We start from the raw sequence: 21,104 nt of genomic DNA, 5'->3' as shown, positions 1-21,104 counted from the left end.
TGGATTGTGGATTTTACAACGTAATTTGCTATTTTGGCTGGCAATCCATTAGCTGTACCTTGGCAGCCTTAAGCTTGGTGTGGACGGGGATGGAAAATGTAGCCTGGAGGCACTTAGCACTGTTTCTATAGCCTGGAAAAATAAGTCTTTCTAAGAAGAAGTGCTGACAACTTCCAACCCCAGAGCTGTCTGTCACAGCTGACAGAGACCTTCGAAGCTGCACTCTGTCAGCTGTCACCCTTGTTCCTCTTTTTCTCTATCCCTGTCTGGTATTCTCCGTCCTATTCCCTGTTGTGCGGCAGTCAGCAGAATCATGTCCAAGCCTCTCACTGATCACATCGCTCTTCCAGAGCCAACACTTTCACCACGCTCAAGCCGACACAGTGCATTTGCTGAACTCTGTACCACGATGCAGGTGAATCATTACAAACAAACATTTTCATTTGGTCTACAGACATTCTTTTGATAACTGTGTGGGTCGGTGAGACAGGTAAACAGTGCAGGGGTTGTTGGCAGAAGGCTAAGACTTTCTGCCCTTCATTTTGTCCTCCTTCCTCCCCACGCATCAAATCATGCTTCTCCTCAGAAAACAGAAAAATTGTTTTCTCAAGTTGAATCAATTAAAGTGCACACTGTGTTACACAAGGATTTGTGGCCCTCATTGAAAATTCCATATGCATTGGTATGTCTCAGTAAACATTAATTACAATCAGTACCAGACTTTGTGCTGGGCTGAACTTTCAGAAGCTGCCGGAATAAAATCTCCCTTTAAAAAAACTCATAGTCCCCAGTCAAACAGAATGTTTAAAAAGACAATTTGCCCTAGGAAAAGTCTGGAAACCATTTAGTCAACGAAAAAAATGAAAACACAGCAAACTCGCTCCTCTTCTATCACCATATTTTGTCTGAGCAAAATCAGAGTTGTAATTGAGCAGCAAGTGTTGACAGTGATCTGACCTCAGGAGAGGTTTAGACAGCATATGTTCCCCAAAGAGATCCTTGGTGAGGGACCGGGCTGTTTATTTGTTCTTAATGAAGCCTGCAGTCACATTAATGGCAGACATCTTTAACAGATCTCCCTCCCACACAGAAGAGAACAATAAACAGCAGGCCGCTCTTTTCTGTCAGAGCTCGTGTCCTCTCTGCACATGCTCATAAAAGCCTCAGACACAGACACCCATCCAGCCAATACATACTGTACACAGTCCTTCCTTTTTCTCTCCATGCGTTTGTGTCTTTACTGCCGTTTATAAGTACAGTTCAGTACAATGAATACTACCTGTGTTAAACTAACACACTCAGGAGAGTCTCCAGTGTTTCTCCTCCTTCTCTGGGTGCTCAGTGCAATACCCTGGAGTTCATATTAGTGGACGACATCTGAGCTCAACTCCCATATGTGTGGGGTTGGAAGGTGTGCGGAGATCCCTGATGATCTCTTCTCTGGTTCCCAAAGTGGAGACAGTCCATGTTGTCCAAGTCTGCACATTAATCAAGGGATTAATTTCCTCATCTGCAGAGACATTGCCCCACAATGCACCTCTGCAGAGGCTTTACATGACTGTCAATTTGGAGTCATTCTGAGGAAGTGGTTAATTCCTATTTTGCCTGCCTTGCTAAAAGCTACAGGCAAATGTTTACAAATGTAATGTTGATGAGCAGAAGAGCTAAGACTTGCAATGGTCTGATATCAGTTCATAGATAAGCTGAAACCCTGTGTCAGTAACTGTAGCCAAGGAAGCTTTCTTTCCTAAAACCTCAAGAGAATCTCCAGGCTATCAGCTCCTCATCCCTCCCTTCTTCAGCCCTGAAGACTTTAACAGCATAAGCTGCTCTAAGAGCAGTAACACCACACTCTGTGATACCCTCTCATGTCTCCAAAGTGTTGGAGCACCTCACAGCAATGAATTCACAGCTCACATGCATGCGTGTTGGACATGCCCCAGATGGAGCTCAGGGCGCTGGAGCCTGGGGCTTGACAATGATGGACGGTCCCCTGCTGGCCATCCCAGACTCTCCGTCATGTCAGCAGCTCTCTAAAGCTAGAGCTGAGCGGGTGTTGGGTTACACAGCCTGGACTTCCCGCCGTGTGGAGGGTCTTGGACTGGAGTTGTTTTATTAGTGCTAGACTCCCAGGGGTGGCTGAGGAAGCTAAACAGAAATAAAGGTGGGTGTTGGGTTAGGGGAGCAGGCCAGCTATTCTGGCCACGAGAGCGTGACTTGTGTAGTCTTTCAGTGAGAACACCACAGCGTGCTGGCATCCCCTCACAGTAACACAAACCGCTGTTTTAACAAGCGGTGATTGAGCAAAAGGGCATAAGCAGGCAGGAGGCGGGGGAGAGTTGTTAAGCCGCCCCTTTTAACATCCATATTTCATGCCTGTCTCATTTGGTTTATGAATTTTGTATTACAAGTTTGTGTATTACAAGTTGTGAAGTAAAAGCAAGTGCGTACGAATGTATAAATAGTGTGTACATGCGGTGATGTCATGGCGCATGGTGTGTGCGGTTAACCGAGGCATAAACCCCTGACTCCTCTTCTGAGATAGACTGTCTGACACTGTGATCCTCTGTGAAATTGTAGCAATCTGGGGTAATTGGGCTTAGTAAGCCACTGAATGTTCTGAGCTCTTCTGACAGATGCAAGGCCATGAGGAGCGGCTGCCAGACCACTGAGAGTAAGCACTAACATATGTTTACAGTAAAACAGAGTGTTAGAGGGCAGGGGGAGGAGGACAATACAAGAATGACAGAAAAGAACAGAACGGGAAAGAAACTTGTCCTGTCCTGTCTCCTACCTTCGCTAGCATCCATCCGTGCTCCATTCATACTCTGTCTGGTAGAGCCAACGTGCACTGTCTCCTCTCTCTCGTCATAATGAAGCCATTTACTAACAGAGAGCTGCAGGGACAACACTCTTCCACCCACAGGAGCTCTGTTTACAGCTGCTCCTGTAATGGTTCTTAACGGGTTCACTCTCACCCCACCAGCATGTAGAGAATCTGCTGCCTTAGACCGCTGAGTCTAAATGACCCCCTCCCAAAAAAAACCATCATCCCCATCTTTTACGTGCACATGAGGATGTACTGGAGGGATCAGTGGCAGCAGGGTGTCCCATTTCCAGCTCGCCTTTAGAGAAAAAAATCTTTATATATCCCTGAGGGTGTGAGGTCAGGTTGGAGGGAATGTAATGGGAGAAGCGCTGGGTCAGGGCCTCGATGACGGGCATGCTGGCACAGGTGACCAACAGAAGGGGCGGGAAAGCCGGCCAAGGGGCCAGACTTCTCCTGACAGGGGCCTGTGCAGGGCAGCCCTCAAGGGGACACTTGTTGCCCGCGGATGACAGATCCTCTGATGGTTCGGCTGTCATGCCCAGGCTCACTGAGGCTTTGAAATAACAGCAGCGTGTAATGAGGACCCATCCAGTCCACAGCAGTTGGTCAGTGCACACTGTCACAGTGGTGTAAAACTACACCGAGAGACAAGGCAGCTGTGGAGCGAACCAGACCGTTTGACCTTAAACATGTCACATGTACGTAAGCCAGTTGATGGGACTTCTCACAGGAGCTGATATCTCTACTAGTGAGGAGTGAGAAATTGTAGGTGTTCATTCTTTGTGTGCGTGTTGTTCCCCAGAGAGACAAATAGAAGTCTCATGGCTGGCTGAGGAAGTGAGACGCTTGCTGACATGTAAGGCTCTGTGGGCCTCCCAGCAGCCTCACTCTGTCACCCCTTTGCCAGTTCAACATAGAGTGTGCACATTTGACCAACACCACACAGGACCACTGTAGGTTTAGACAATAGTGTTCACCAGAGACAATGGTAGTTTGTCTAGTGAGATATAGTAGGCATCGTAAGTGACTGTTCTAACTTTATTCTGAATCATTCTGAAGTGTCCAAATCATTTTAAAACAGTTCTGACTGACACATTGATTGTATTCCTTTCCTCATAAAATAATTGCAAAGCAAAATAAAAACAGATTTCAAATTGTTCATTTGTCCATTTCTTGTTTTTGCTATGATGTCGATCATAGAATACGGGAAACTAGTAGCAAAGGTAGCTACTCATAAAGACATTGCTCCACAGCTCTAAAGATGATCAAAAATCCCACAGGATACCTTTAAGAGGTAGTATTTGCTACCCGAGATAGTGTAGAACACAGGTGCTGGGTCAAAAAAACTCTGGACACTGTAAAATGACAAAAGAGCTCTGTTTGATCAAACTTTGTTAAAATGAATTTGCTGGGCACATCTTGCAGACTCATGCAAACAACAAAACAACTGTACTATGATTTTTATGAACTTACACCCCTCAGACTTGCATCATGTTATGTGTAGACATTAACAGATGAAAGCCATCGCAGACCACAACTCAAACGCAAAAACCTTCATTGACTCCCAAAAAAAAAAAATGCTTAGCATGCACATTCACCATTGCAAAGCCCAGCTGCTTTGATATGCATTTCTGCTTGAGTCTGGGCAGTAGCTATCCTTTCTCAACCTATCCTTCAAGACAACTGGGCACATTTTAAATTCAAGTGATATTATGAAACGGGTGGAATGCTTTGATCTGCAGTTGGTATGTGATGGGAAGATGTGCTGTTATGATCCGACATTGACTCTTGGCCTAAACACAGCTTATTATCTTGCAGTATCACATACACAAAAGGTACACAGCACAGACACCCTTTTCCTTACAGTCTCTGAAGAATGTTAATTAAACTAATATGTCAGATCACTAAACCAGAGCAAAAATATACGTGTCAGAAAAGAACAACCAGGATGTCGGAATACTAAAGGTTCAGCAAGACTCAAGCATTTCACAACACACTGGCTGCCATGTGTTTCTTGTCAGTCACTGTGGCAGCTTAGAGGAACAATAGACAATCGCCTGGTGAGCCAACAAACTTCAAACACAGGCTTAACTCTGTTACAGTCACCCGCTCATAAAAATGCACGCACACACACACACACCCACACCCACACAAACACACGCACACACACACACACACACACACACACACACACACACACAGACACAGACACAGACACACACACACACACACACACACACACACACACACACACACACACACACACACACACACACACACACACACACACACACACACACACACACACACGCACACTCAACAAGTCCAATGCCGCTCTGGTTGAGGTGCATGTACTGCAGCTCTAATGTAGGTCCGCTGCCTGGACCTGTCTAGTGTTGACCTGTCCTCCATGAAGCCCTGTCAGCCTGTCAGCCCATGGAGGGGTTTCCGTTAATTGTGCAGCTGGCTCTTCTGAGGTGACAGACAGCCTTGGCACTATCCTTCTTTCGAGACTCTCAAATTGCATGAAGGGGTGCTGATGCTTTGCTCACCCATTATTGTGTCAATCGAAAAAAAAGACCTCTTTCTTTCTGACTTTCTTCTCTTCCCCCGTCTCTCTCTTTAGCCAGGAGGCAGAGTATGAGAGTAACAGGCTTGCAGCAATAAGGAGAGTGACAGCTCGAGCTGACACTCTGACACCACCGTGATTTCACCGGGGAGAGAGGCATGGAGGGCTGGAAAGAGAAATCTCTCCCCAGAGAGTCATCAGTCTGGGCCTCTTTCACTCTCTTTCAAATGGGGCCAACTGGCTTTACACACATACACACCACACATACAGGCTGCTAGCAAGGATCAGATTCAATACAGCCTGAACTGAGTGTTAACACAGTGGAAGAAAAACTCATTCCAGAAGGGAAAGAATGCATGGATCAAATATCTGAAAATGTGGTGAAGTATCAATTTGCATGTAGCCTTTTCTCTTCTTAAATCTTCGCCGGCATTACAGAAGCAGCCAATGCATCTACATGCATGTGTGTGTGAGTGTGTCAAGTGCTGTCTCATTACCCCCTTGCTCAGGTTTCACTGCAGTCGGATTAGCGAGACACCCGGGGCAGAAACGAAGCTGTTAATGGCCGTCTCTCCTCTCCTCTCCCCTCCACTCGTACTTTCATCCCTCCTTCCCTATAGCCTGGAAATACTGTGTGGTCTGTTGATGTGGTGGTAAACCTACCCATCACTCATAAAATGGGAAGCAGGGAGATGTAACCAGGCCTAAGTTCTCACCCTCTTCTCTCTGCTTGCAGACCTTTTTTCAGGAAACCTCAATGCAGCCACATCAACATGCTTTTCAAAATAACACCACAAATTAGCTGAGAGCTTTTGGCAAGCTTCAGGGTGATGAGCTATGGCTGTGGGACTGCAATACTTGGCGCGGGAGGGTCAGTGTAGGGGAGGCTGGTTGGGATTTGAGCTGTTTATTTGAACTGCGACTTCGTCCAAACAGTCAGCTGCCTCTCTGCTCCCTCGTCAAGCCTCAGAGCTTAAGCTAGGATTGTGTTGTTGGTGGGGAGAGAACAACTTGATATCCCCTTTGGGCAGCAACCGCCCTGAGCTTGGGTTACTTTAGGGGAACAATGCGGCCTCTGTCCGTGGCCTCCTACTCGGTGAAGACATGGGCTCAGACAGGCTCGCTAGTGTCAGGCATGGCCAGGGGATTCATACATCACAACACCACACTGCACACTAACTAAGCGTAGGGTTTACGGAAAGAGCTTCCAAACACGGCTTCCCAGCTTTTCCTCTAAATGGCCCGTCTCAGCACACTAAGAGCTAAACCAGACGTGCCGCCCATACTGGCGCAACGGCCCGTTTGCTCTTGGCTTGAAAGGCCTGAAAAAGCAATCCCTTCTGGGATTTTGGTTTTTGTACAACAGTGTTTACAGTAAACCTGACACGTGGAATAAAGAGGGGATGCTGAAACCCCAAAATCAAACAGAAACCCTCCAGGAGCAGCTTAATCTGTAACAGATGGTGACAGTCCAATGGACATTGATAGGTTTGGGCAGGCTTATAAGAGCAGTGGCCAAAAGCCAGAGATGATGCACCAAAGAATGGAGATAAAATGGAACATTGTGTTACACGTTTATATCAAATGCACATGCTTTTAAATGTCTTTCCCAGGATCAAAGCAGCTACATGGAATTCAGCCATCATTCATACCATTTTTACACCAATAAGTCAAAATGTCTTCCATGAAAAAGGCCAATCTTGAGATCACACCCAACACCAGGGGGCGATGTTTCACTACAACACTAACAGCCCCGCCACAACTTCCCAAAACTCCCAGTTGTAGTCAGTAGCCTGTAGAAATGGGCTGTGACAAATGAAAGCCAGAGAATGTGTGTGCAGAGCAGAGATGCATGCAAGAGATCTGAAAACTGCTGCTAACAAACCAGGATCCTGCTCTGTAGTCCTCTCTAATCTGCCCTGCGGCTCATCAGGGCTTTATTTCTGCCTTGCATATTTATGAGGCTCAGAGAGGGTGAGAGGGGAAAAAAAGATAACCTCTTTTCTTGTGGGAGCAATTAAAGCCTTGCTATCATCAATCCTGCTCAGAGTCCTCATGCTCTGTCTCTCTCTCATCTTTTTGTGTCTCTTAAAAGCTGTGTTTACACTTTCACTTCCACAGTTCTGACCCTCGTCTGGTGAAGCAGGAGTGGTATGGGAAACAGAGAGAAAACCCCGGACCTCTTCCCTAAAAAGAAACAAACACTTCATGCTGCTCAAAGCAACACCAACACCTCTGGATTAAATTGTTTCAGTCAACAGTTACATATCATCCGTTGTGTTAATCCCATCCCCATGTGTGTGCAAAGCTGCTATGCTGCATTTCTGCGACACAGCCCTCAAATTATTCACCAGGACCAAAATGTGTTTGCTACAATGACATGGTGAAGCAGCAGTGGTTACTAGAAAACAGTGATTTGGAGAGGTGGCAAGGTGGAAATGGCTGGAGGGAGGAAGACCTTGAGAAGGGAAAAGACACAAGAGTGGATCATTCCAGTCCAGCACTCCTGCTGTTATGTATGCACACATGCTCACACACTAATGTGCAGATACATCTGAGCCACCATGAGGCCTCATTAAGGTGGTCTGCTCTCTCTCTCGCTCTCTGGCAATGTCACCTCTACTGCAGGGACCAAAGACTGACACAGGCATAATTGGCCTGAACACACCAACAGTGCACTGGGAATGACTTGGGTCTTGATAAGTGGTGTGTGTATGTGTGTGAGAGAGTGTGGGTGGTGTTTTGACCCTGTTAATGCTGCAAAGTTGGCAGGAGAGTGGCTGATGTCACATTGGATCAGTGGATGCTGTTGAAGGACCTCTCCTGGGAAGAGGAGACTGGTGCTTTCAACACCTCCATGCACTTCCACTAGTGTGCAGCATCTCAATCGTCAACATGTCAAGGACACGGTGACAATACAACACCTATAAAAGCAAGACACGTGCTTTCAAAAAGACTTGACTTATGTGTTTACCAAGACTGTTCACCAGCACAGACCAAGAGAAGCTAAAAAGTGAAATATCACAACATCCCAATAAAACCGTTTTCAATCAGCAAAGTCAAAATCGTCAATATTGTCTCAGTATCCAAGCCAGACACCTGAAAAAACTCAGCATGCTTACATAAATCCTTCCACTTTACCGAGACCAACACAAAATATGCCACAGAGCGTCACCTCAGAGACCTGAGAGAAACAGACATGTACAGTATACAGTTGCTCAACATTCAAATCTGACTGGCTGCTAAACCGCCACACATCTCAGTGTGGCAGACACAAGGGGGCCAGCAGCAAAACTAAGGCCTTTCACTTTGATCTCTGGAGTGCAGCCCATTTAAATGTTTGTGTTTGAGATGTAGACCTTTAATTTTGGCCTGATGGGTTCCAGGCTCTTTGGGTTTAGCGTGGCATGTCGGATATAGGAGTGTTTACACAGTCTCCCTCCAGCTCTCCTGGTGCTGAAATAAGTGCATTAAGATGGATGGATTTACTTAGTCTCTAACCTCGGCACTCCGGGAACAAACTCTGAATGACCTCTTTGTGCTGCTGGAGTGGATGGTAGCACACTGGCCCACACTGCTGTATGTGTGCGCACCAACAGAACCATTCACAACACCTCCTTCAAACTGATCCTCAATCAACAAACTTATACCAAGTGGGCACCAACAAGTCTGACTTCCAGTATTTACCGGAGTTATCTGCCAGAAAATTCCAGAATAAGACCTGCTTTCTTATGCTATGCCTGTAACAGGTGACTGAGGAGGACAAGAAGACACAGACTGTGGTAAAACTATATTAATCTGGATGCATAATTGTCTGATTGTGCTCTTTATTGGAGTCTGTTTGTCAAGATCCTAACACACCAGGCTGGCAGTCTGGAGTCGGTTTCAGTTGGGCCGTCTGTTAGTGTCTGTTAGTCCTTGTCAACGGCTTTTTGGCTGATTCAGCATTTTGAACTAGATGCATAAAGAGGGTGTGAGATTGCAAACAGACTGGAGGTTGTGAAGTACTAGGGTCCTGGATCTGTCCAGCCGGTTGTCCCTTTTAGAATGACGAACATACCTGCTAGTTGTCCGTTGGCTGTAGTCTCTGAGGTAAAGTGCTAAACTTTCTGGGCATCGCCACTAGTTCTTTGGTGGGTTGGTCTGTCTGGGCCTTTAGGTTGAAACTAAACTAAGATATCAGGAAGACCAAGTCTTTGCAGGGAACAAATGTGATCAGTGCTTTTATGTGATGATTTTGAAATATGTACAGTTGGAAGTGTTGCCATATTTCTCTGCCTGTAGACAGAGAGTGAATGTGAGCTGCAGACATGGGGGGCTGGGCCATTGTTTGTGACAGTGAGGCAGTAAATCAGCCAGTGCTATCCTTGATTTGTTAACCTTTGTTTGGCTGTGTCAGCAGATGAGGCATGGCTGGAGCGGCCCCTTTGATGGTCATGAAATACAGCCTCTCTCTCTGTGGTTACAGCCACGGAGAGGAAGAGGGGGGCAGGCTCTCCCCCGTGAAGAACAGGATATTGAGCTTCCTTTACCCCTTAGAGATACATTAGATGCTCCTAGCGGGGGACGGGTAACCGACAGACGCAAAGATCACTGGGGAAATGCCTGGAGTCTGCTTCAGTGATGTATCATTTGGACTTGAATCTTTCAGATCCCTGTCTTATTTCTCAAAACATTCACGGAATTAAACATCAAAAGAGCATTTTGATTTGAATTAAGCTTGTGAGCCAAAACAACAACACTTTATTCCAGAAGTTATGTCTGGAGGGAGGAGGCAGCGACCTCTCTGTGACCTCCCAGCCCCTGGCAGCGAAAAAGAGACCGTCCTTGACTGCACCAATTCATCAGATTGCACGAAAGGCCAATGGTAGTCAGGTCATCTTTCCACAGCGCATCAGGTCAAGTTCCACAGGCAGCCCTGATTCCTTGACACACAAACCCACACAGACGGCAGAGGTCAGCACGAGGGCAGTACAGGGAGCCTGGGGCAGTAAACCAACACTGGTGCTGTGAAAGGCCAACCTTCTCTTTCCAGTCCACTGAATGAGTTAGGGAGCTACCTGGGTGATTTGTGGCTTGATTGTTGCTCTCTATATCACTTGAGATTACAGCAGGTGGCGGCCCACGGCCTGGAAGTACACACAGCTCCATCACGAGTCCAGCTCTCAGGAAACAGTGAGAAAAACAAGCCCTTAGCTCCCACACAGCCGTAATACGCTCGCAGGCAATTCTGCTGCCAGCAGAGCTCTCTATGACAATCCAGGGAGCTCTTCAGCTCTGATATCTGCCACAAAAGTTCACCTCCGCTTTTCTCTTTCCACAATTTTTTTAAACAATGCCATCAGCACTGCAAATTACACCTTCCACATCGCACATTATTCTCTCCCCTGGTGACAGGCGCACTCAAGCCCGACACACTTCACCGGCGGCGCTCTTCACGCTGGCGTCAGCCCCGGGTCTCGCTGTAGCACCGCTTCATTTTCACATTAACTCCACTAAAGCATGGTGAAATCAGCGCTGTGCTGAGGGGGGAAACTGAGAATCACTACGCTGTGCACTTCAATTCACCCCTGCACTGAACTCGGTCTCACGTCCTAGACACAGCTGCAGGAGATGTCTCGCAAGGGACTGTCTTCTCCAATATGTCTACCAAATGAAAATCTCAAACGCTCATGCGCTACACCCTTAAACTGAAAAATCACATGTGGACGTTATTTTCTAATTGTGGCTTTGGTTTAAATGTGACTGCGATAAAGTGTATGCAAGTAAAAGGCTATTATATATGCTTTAGGAATGTAGCGTTACTTATTCCATTGTCTAGTTTTTACGTTTTAGTCCAATACATTTTTCTATACAATAAATAGATTCCCCACACCAGACTCAGCTGTTCACTGATGAAAACATTTTCATGCCTACTCTTGATAAATGGCACTGCAGAGCTTTTTAAATGTCATCCGGCATTATCTTAATCTTTGCTCAACAAACAATGCACAGTGAGCTTAGTCTCTGCTCCCCAATGACATAGCTGAGTCTCTGGGACAGCTTGTGGATTGACAATATCATAAAGGATGGGAATGTAACCCGGTGACAAGATATCTCTGCCCTGGGACACAGCTTTAATCATTTGATAGATCTGTCTGCAGGCCTTTGTCGTGACACACAGTGCTGGTTTGTCATCATCAGTATCTGTGCAACCCAGCACTTCAATCCACTCCCTGGACAGCAGTCAGAGCCTTAATAAGGCTTGGTTACCGATTTCCACCCGCGGCGTTTGGGAAGCAGCAGCTTAGACTTTAGAAAAGTTGTTTATTTCACTGGTGGCAAATAGACTACACCACATCTTTTTGGCTGGTGCTTACTCTCCTGCAGTGCAAATTAATCAGGTTAGCTAGCTGACACCTGCAGGCACACTGACAAGTGCGGTAATTAGAGCTAACATTTAATGACTCTTAGTTAATGAAATCCATTCCTGGGTAAACTGAACCCAGAGTGAGCAAGAAGGAGGGAGAAAAACAGTGAGGCTTTAAGCTCCACATTAGAAAACTACACACAGCAGTTGACACCGACGGACCCGAGGTGTAGCTGGCACAAGAGGGCAAGAAAACAAATCAACGTCTGATAACACAATAGTTGCATTCTCATCACAACAATGGTATTAATAATAATGGCACTAAACCAGAAATAAGCCTTTGGCTTATCTACCAAGAGTAATATACAGTACATTGTCCCAGCAATATCAGGTTATGGTATGTTTTATGTGTTAATAAAAACAGATTTGGTCACCAAAGACATTTTTTTCCAGCATTTTAGATTAGCATGATCATTTTTCCAATCATGAGTACAGCTGTATTCTTACTAACCTGGGACCCAAACAAATGCTGAACTCATATTTTACATCTGTGAATTAGTCAGGCCATGTCAGGCAATCATTTTTACACCAGTCTAGTATGTGCAATGTGCTCTCTACACTGTCCTCGTCCCAACAAGAAAGTGCATGCTCACTCAAACAAATGGAATTTTTTTTGCACCTGCCTTTTGGCAAATATTGAGACTCATCTTCCCATAAACGAGCCTCTCTCGCCATATTTGTTGGAGCTGTTGCTTGTACTGGGGTTTGGTTACATTGGAGTTAACCCACCTGACTCTTTTAATCTCAACACCACCCTCCATAAAAATACCAGTGGTCCTGGCTCTCCCTGCACCTGGATTCTTTTACTGGCCTTCTGCAATAGCGGCAGGCATTAGCATATGGCAGGAGAGGAGGAGGGGATGGAGATGGTAAAATGGAAGAAAAGAGGGAATATTTAAATGGGAATAGGGGCCAAGAGAGTGGACTATCATGCAGCAGACAGAAAGCGTATTTTGTGTACTGTTTCCCCAGTCAGGTCCTTTCATAGAGCAGAGAGAGGGGGGCCCTCTGTTGATTTAGGCTGCACAAAGGGGGCCTTAATCCTTTCAAGGGAACCAAATCAGTCCACAGAGAAGCTGGTTCAAAAGGAAACCTCCCTGTCAAGCATGGCCATTGAGCCCCCCCAATGGATGCCACAAATCAAGCCCTGGGGGGAATCAAAGGCCAGAATTATGGGAAATGTGTTTGGAGGTCTGCATGGCGGAAAGTGCAGGGGGGTGTACAAGTACCTATCATCAGCAATCGTTCCCGCTCCTGCCACAGCCCTGAAGGGGTCATAACCCTCGTCTCCGAGCCTCCCTTCTGCCCTTATGGTAACTCCCCCCCATTACAGAGGAATGTCCATTCACGCGGGGCACCTCCATTATCCCTGAGCCGAAGAAAATGGGGCTGCTTTTAACAGCAAATTAGTGACTTGATAATGAGGTCACATGTGGTGTCGGCACACTGAGGCCATAAACAGATGCCTCTCCTGCTTTTACTTCATTCCTTGCAGCATTAATACATCCTCCTCCTCCAGTGCTTCAGCACATAAGCAACGAGTGTCACCAGAAGTGCACACAACTTCATGACACATATACTGTATATAATGATAAAAGAATAAATGGATGTTTAAGTTTGCACATTTTAATGATTCCATCTGATGAAATACTTGCAAAGAGAGGATTTCCTTGGCACTGTGGGTATATTGGATCAGCTTTGTGGCGTTGATGCATTGCTGTTGCATTACCTTAAACAACCATATATAGGTATGACAATCGTCGCACTTGGACAATGCATACCAATTTCAACATGGCAGCAACACCAGAAGAACGGCAATACACCTGCACCATCATACTGACATCACAGCATGGTAGAAAGGAAAACGTCCGTACCTTTAACTGCAGCTGTGCTGAAAAATTTCTCTGAGTTGGCATCGGAGACCTGAAACAGAGGACACTGAAATTAGAAATATATCACAGAACCAGATGATTTTTCACCCAAATGTCCAAAACCACTTCTAGATAGCATTTCTGGAGACAACGCAGAGCAACAACTGCTGACTGAGAGGATAGTATTGGTTATTGTAAATAATTATGATTAAGTCACCAAAATGACATTTTAAAGTAAACCTTGATCCTGAATTTACCCTGCTAAAATGAATGATGTGGTTTTAAGCAACCTTTCTTAGAATTTGGATGCGATCTATGCTCTTAATTTTTAACAACCTTCCAGGTCAAAATGAAATCCATTTTACGCCATGACGTATACTGATCCTGTCATGCCCAAAATGATGCCCATAATGATCTGGGTAACCTGAGCATCATGATCAAAAGCAATACTGGATGTCAGTCAAAACAAGTGGCTCTTCATATTCTCGCCACTTGGTGGCACTGTTGCTCCGTGACACCACAACTCCATCCCTTCCGCACAGCACCAGCAGCATCACTGTGGCAGAATAAAATGTGTAGGGATGGGATGAAAACCCGAATAAGAAAAATAAAATGAAAACAATAATAAAAGCCGTGTATAGGTGGAAGTACTGAGCCTCAGACTCATTTTATTTCACGACAGTTTGGTGAAAGATTTTTTTCTATAACAAAGTAACTACAAGTTGCAGGGACAGAAAAGGAACAGGACAACACCCGCTAAGCTGCACATGGGAAAACGACTGACAGACAGGTTCCTTTGAATCAAATTAATTTGTGAAAACAAAATAAGATGTTAAGGCATTACACTTTGCCTGCAGGGTTGTGTTTGCTTGTGATATAATAACCTTAATAACAGAAATATTAAATATCGGCGTCCAGTGACATCTTAGTTGTACGCGACTTATGTCTTTTATCCTGAAGCACGTCTGTTATTAAGGCTGCAGGACAGGCCAAGTATTTAAAGGACCTAATAAAAAGAATAAAAAACTACCAATGGAGAAATAGATGCGCGTTAGATAGAAACCTCAGTCATGAATCAGGTATGCATTCATTAATGCGACACTGACAGAAGGTAAACAATGAAAGCAGCAGAATAAATGACAGCGTGAAAATGTGATAGCATCATAAAAAAAAATGAATCCACGCAGACCATTTTGCTCACGATCACACACAATGAGGATACTAAGCGGCTCAGAGCCAGTGCGCATACCTTTGATGTGGCAAGGTTAGCGAGAAGGCAAAGAGGTCGGGAGATTACTTTGTCGGTCTGGTAAATATGGCCGCGTTTCACATTCTGCTTTTCAAATAATATAATCCACACGAGAGGCGGCGAAGTCTACTCCGTTTAAAGTGAGGACAGCCATGGAGGGAGAAGAAGCCTTCCCAAGAAAAAAAAGAAGAATCCAAAGCCGTTCACAAAGCTACTGCGCCTTTTGGACAAAGGGAACCATGTGTCTCGCCACGGAGAGCTTCTGCAACAGCACTGAGGCGACGAGAGAGAAAAAAATCCCTTGATCCACCCTTCCTTTCCTTGGGACACAATGTGATTTTTTTAAACGTATATTCTCCTGTCGGAAATATCCGTGAGAGGTAACCAACAGGATCCGGGAGAGCTTGTGTGTCGGTGCGCAGAGAGGGGCTGCGTCCGCCAGAGCAAACCAATCCAACAAAGCGCACGACCAGTTTCCTCTGAAGAGACAGAGACGGAGCCAAATCACACAAGCAGTGAGCAAAACTTCACAAGGTATAAGCCCGCTGTCGCTGTGTGCTCAGCTGCAAAGCCTGTCTGCCGTGCTCGGCTCTCTCTGACGGATCCCAGTCGTGGGTACATAAAAGCCTCTCCCAATCCGCTACCAAGCACAAACTCCCATTCATCCAGAGGCTGACTGCACGAGTGCTGCTGCTGCTGCTGCCTTCACGGTCGGGTCCTCCCACTTCCTGATTTCCAGGCGGACTTGGATTCAACCTCAGTCGTGCTCCTTCAGAAGACAAACACACTCGCGTTTTTTGGGCATCTGGAACGCATGGAGCTCGACTGCAGCCGCACATCAACGCGTTTGCCTTTTGCGTAAATGGCGCGCAAAAGAAGAGACGCCAGCGCACCAGAGTTAGATAAGGAGGCAGTGAGAGAGAGGGAGAGAGGGAACAAGGGAGCAGTAGAGAAAGGGAGGGGAGAGCAGAGGCAGAAGATATTCTTTCTTTCACTCTGTGCAGAGTGAGATGATGTCAGCCCCTAATGAATTCCCCAGTAGGGTGCTGCTACCGTGAGGGGAGGAAAAACAAAACACTCCTTTATAAGCAGCATGCACCTCCTCGCAGCCCACAGGCTGGTCTTCCTGTTGGATCAACTCCCACTCCACTGGCCTGAAGGGAGGTCAGATGCTAATGTAAAAAACACTTTGGATCATTCAACCTTCAATTTGAGCTTTGGGCTCTCCATGGCCCACCCTGACAGACCTGAAACCGAACAAGCTTCCACCACTGACACTGCAGACATAAATCCTGACTACAACGTTTATAATTTTATGATCACTTCACCGAGTGCTGGAGGGATTTTTTTTATTTAGCTTGCCCACCCAGAGTCACAAAAACAGCCCTGCTGAAGCTGGCAGAGCTCAGCGTCTTGCTCTTAGGGGCCACCTAGTTGTATCCCAGTATCGATGCCACAGTATGTATTTAAAAAGAATCACTCAGATTTAAGCTGGCACACTATCCTGTTAAGATTCACACTGCCGGCCTGAAAGTAACATTAAGCCGGGAAGCAACAGCGCTCATTCTTTGCCTCGCTCCATCACACTGGGCGAATCCTGACCTAATGCTGGCCATTCCCGGAAAATCCCCTTGATAGTGCAAACCCAAGCATCCTATAGCTTGTCTAATGAGTATTAACCCACTGGCCGGGAGGTCAATGGATGTACAATGGAGTCCCATTGCAAAGTATTTCCCTGCCAGTACAGCCCAAGCAACCACAGAGCAGAAAACAGACTTAGCTCATAGCTGAGATGCTAATCCATCCCTCGGTAACAGAGGGTCGGTTGGCTGGCCGGGAGTGGCCATACACGCATGAAGTCATGGGAAATGGGAAATGGAGTGGCCAAACAAACTCTCACACATCAAAGTCAACATAACACATTTCTCCAAACTGTAGGCAGAGTTTACATTCAGCAGAAAATGATTTATCAAATCCAACTTATTATGGGCATAGCTGTACAGAACAAAAACCATCAGGGGGTGGGAGGGTTTGGCCTCAGGTGGCTGGTTAAAGCCACTTGGTTCAGTTACAGAGGATAAAGGCTGCGGTCACAAAGGGCCTGGGAGAAAGAGCAGCCTGCATGACCATGTGTCCCTCAAGTTTAAGGTTCAAGCTATGCTCCCATGTGTGTTTCACAAACATATGCATTGTGCATGGAAGAACTTGAACTAATGAAGTAATTAACGCCTGGCTTACTGTTGCTCACGAGCTGTGGGAAAACATCTTTGATAACTGCAGTGACATTATGTAGCTGTACAGTGCCACGGTTCACGCAACAGAAACGCAGTAAGTCATGTCTAAAATTAGTTGCAAATGTACCAACTGTGGTTACATGTAATTAGATCACAGTGATTCTTATGTTTGAAGCGGCGATTGTGATGAAACATCAAGAGCGTATCATGGTTTGGCTTCAAAAGCATGACATGACTGGCTTCAAGATATGTATTTATACGACTGCCACACACAGAAAATGGCTACCAGTCGTTTTCACGGACCTGTACACCAGCAGCTATGAACGAGCCGCTGTTCTCCATTTTAAATGGTCATTATCAGATTTGAGAGAACCACAAGCCTGTGATTACAACCACGCTGCCAAACAATCGGCCTCCGGATCTCTCACTGCACATTAGTTTTAATTCAAATGAAACGATGACAGAGATGAAAACCCTGCACAGTTTCACGTGGAAAAACATCATCTGTGCAAGAGAATGAAGCACCGATCAAACACAATGTCTTGATGTGTGTTATGTATCTCAGTAATTGCTGTCTGGGCACGTAAGTTCTGTCTATAGACCATCAGCTTCACACTGACATTTTGTCATCTTTTATTCCTTTTTTTGGATGCTGATTCTCCACTTCAAAGAAACCAGAGGCATGTTTTCCTCTCCCCCCCAACCATGGTTTAATTTTACAGGAACTCTCTCCTAGATTACAATCACAGGGGGCCAGCTCTCCTTTATGAGACATCCTGCCATTATGCCAAATCTACCCTCGTTTAAAATGTTACTGATAAGTGTAACACGAGTGTTGGCAATGTAATATGTTAAAAGCTCTTATTGCACTGTTGACTCAGAGCCTGGTCTTTGCTTTACAGGGGCTAAAAAAAGTTGCATGATTCAAACTAGGATTGGGTGCAGAGGCCAGGCAATGGGGAGAGAATTTTCATGACGTGAACACAGTCGTCATGAGTGGTGAACAGCAGTCATCTCAGGTGGTTGAGTGTTTCGGAAACAATTTCACCTCAGTAGCATCTTTGTGAGAATGAAATACTGTAACTCCGGAGCTAGAAAAAGACTACAGGGTACTGAGGGGGGATATGTCAATTCACCCTCTGAGAATGAATGAATCTCATGGTGGTGGGAGAGGAAACTTCAGGGGATAACCCAAATCCTCATGATTAATGCTCTGAGGAGGAGCTGTGTCTGTATTCAGTTTCATGGCAATCTATCCCATAGTTGCTGAGACATTTCACGAAATAAGAAAGCTGTCAACCTTATGGTAGCACTAAATAAAATGGCATCAGGATTCATCCCTCTATATATATATAATATTTGAGCTATTTCAATCTGGACCAAAGTGGATGAGAGACTGACCAACATTGCCACAACACTGGTGTGGCTTCAAATAAGGTATATAAGTTATATACACCATTTAAAAACGAACTGAGAAAAAACCCATTTTACATATTGGCTTGGTGAAAATAGGAAATTACAGATACATCCAAAGCCTCTTAAAATGTCTTGAATAATCCACATGGTTATTCTGAGAATCAGCAGGTGCACTTAAAAGGCAGACACATCGTTTACCTTCACACCTTAAATACTTGGTTATAATCTGGTTCTACAGTATAATGGGCACCGAACAATTTGATCAATATTCAAGTTTCATGTGGCGATTTTCAAACTAAATCGTCATCAGCCGACTGAATGGGTAATATCAGTTGCTTATCATCACTACCATATATATGGGACTCTACTCTACTTCTTAGTTGGCTCACTAGGCTGTCATCCTCTATTCTATTAGTAAGCTGGATCACTCATCCATGTTGAACTAAACTGCTCTACCGCACCAGTCAGATGGCATAATATGAAAAGCAACAACGTTAGGAAAGATTCATGGGAGTATTAGAATACCAAAAACTGCATAAAGAGGAAGGGTGTGAGGTGTGGTGGATGGGTCAAACACACAGGCCTTTCACCAAAATCCACTTTCTTACATAACGTTCTTCAGCATTTTAACCAAAACCACAATCTTTTCCTAAAACTAACCATGTAGTGTTCTAACCCTACCCAACTAAAGGGACTCATGGAGCGTTCAAAACGTTGCCATGTGAATAGATGATAACGACCTTCTGAACCCACTAGTTGGTGTAGCAGGCTACTTCTCACTCATTTAATATATGAGCCTGATGACCAGTGATTATGGAGCGACAATATTCACAATGGGTGGAACTGTAACACGTGGATAGCTTGTAAACATAGCAACTGGCAGTGCATCACAGGCAGGCAAACAGTGGAAGATCATGTTTCCTTATGTTTCGCTGGATATTTACACACACACACACTAATCTGATTATTGGACTATTGGAATAATCACAATAATGCTAGATAAAAAATCATGTACTGCACACAGTTCAAAGTGAATAACACCTACTTTACATGGATTTAAAAAAATAAATCCCAATCTTCTCAGAGGAGGGGGTGGGATTAGATCACACTCTCCTTGTTGCTGAAGATCTGAAATGTTGCAAATGTTGCAGTGCAATCGAAGAACTGTGAGATATTTCTAACTGCACACACATAAACCCCCACACTTGGAAATGCCAACATCTCCTCTTCCCAGCCTTTCGAGGGCGGAATGAGGATGTTTTTAAAATTAATTTTATTTTTTTTACAGTCATTACATCCGACCTTATCTCTCAGAGCCTGCACTGGGTTGTCAATGACAACTGGCTTTAATCTCTACCCCCTCCCGACAAGCAGCGCTGACGGGCCCTTTCTTCCCGATTCCTCAGACACGTAGCCAGACATAAATTAATCTGTCACTCACTGCTAGTATTAATGTGGGGATGACACACAGCTGTGCATGCAAACAAACACACACTCTCTCTCTCACACACACACACACACACACACACACACACAAAGACAAATGTACCCAGCATTAAAAAGCGTTAGACAAACTGGGACACCATAGCGTGCCAAAAGTGGAAAAAGCCTTTGGAAAAGCTTTTCTCTTAAACTGCATCAATCAAATACCCTGACAGAGAATGAGAGATTTAAGGACTTGAGAATGTCCATCAGCATTGCCACAGACATGCTTTTCAATTTTAAACCTGTAAATAACAATGCCAAAAAATAATCTCGGCTAAACACTCGGGATGTGATTGGCATTCTGGAAACATTGAGGAAGATTGATGGACACAGGGATGAAAGCGCCTATCTGATCTGATGACTATACCTCTAAAAGCAGTTCCTTTTTGTTATAATAAAGTTTCCTAAGTCGAGAGATATGAAACTCACATCATATGTTAGAAGGCAAAATCATTTCTTCCGGTAGTTACAAGCCTGTAGAGACGATGTTATCTGGTTATCTGTATCTACTTTTCTCCCCATGGTCTCTGAAAGCAGTCCTGGGCATTAGGAGTCCAAGATAAATGGCTTGATCAATGGCAGACATTATCTGGATCTGGTAGGCAATAATCAAATCAAGTCGACATCGCGGGCGCGGAAAGACCTGGCCTGTCAGCGGGAACAAACCTACTTCACTGGCCATCAGTCTAACGTCGCTGCCGTGGGACTCGCTTTGGAAAACAATGCAGACAAGAAAATTGGTTTAACCTTCACTGCCTAAAATGCTTTAGTTACATCCCTAATGCAACCCCCTCCAACACACACACACACACACACACCCTCACCACTACTCTGCCCAGTCACAAGAGAAATGGGAGACCCTTTTGCCTAAATTACAGACATTGCAGTGGAATGTGGGCTGTGGGCTGGGATGCCGTGGATAATTTCAGACCAGTCAATCACTCCCTCCCCTTCTTACTGAAGGGAGCATATGTGCTACCCGCCTTAAAACACACACACACACACACACACACACACACACACACACACACACACACACAC

General features: G+C 45.2%; 1 protein-coding gene across 1 annotated transcript in view; it reads right to left on the bottom strand.

Annotated features, from left to right (window-relative positions):
- The window catches only part of auts2a (activator of transcription and developmental regulator AUTS2 a), a gene marked incomplete at its 5' end in the record, with an annotated part of 340,529 nt that overhangs the window by 20,493 nt on the left and 298,932 nt on the right, over nucleotides 1-21,104 (bottom strand). The window contains one exon of the mRNA XM_083927505.1: nucleotides 13,683-13,731. Within this exon, the coding sequence (XP_083783631.1) occupies nucleotides 13,683-13,731 (49 nt within the window). The remainder of the gene's footprint in view (nucleotides 1-13,682; nucleotides 13,732-21,104) is intronic.

This window comes from Echiichthys vipera (genome assembly GCF_963691815.1).
Source record: "Echiichthys vipera genome assembly, chromosome: 14".
Lineage (NCBI taxonomy): Eukaryota > Metazoa > Chordata > Actinopteri > Perciformes > Trachinidae > Echiichthys > Echiichthys vipera.
This window is presented reverse-complemented; position numbering and strand designations above follow the sequence as displayed.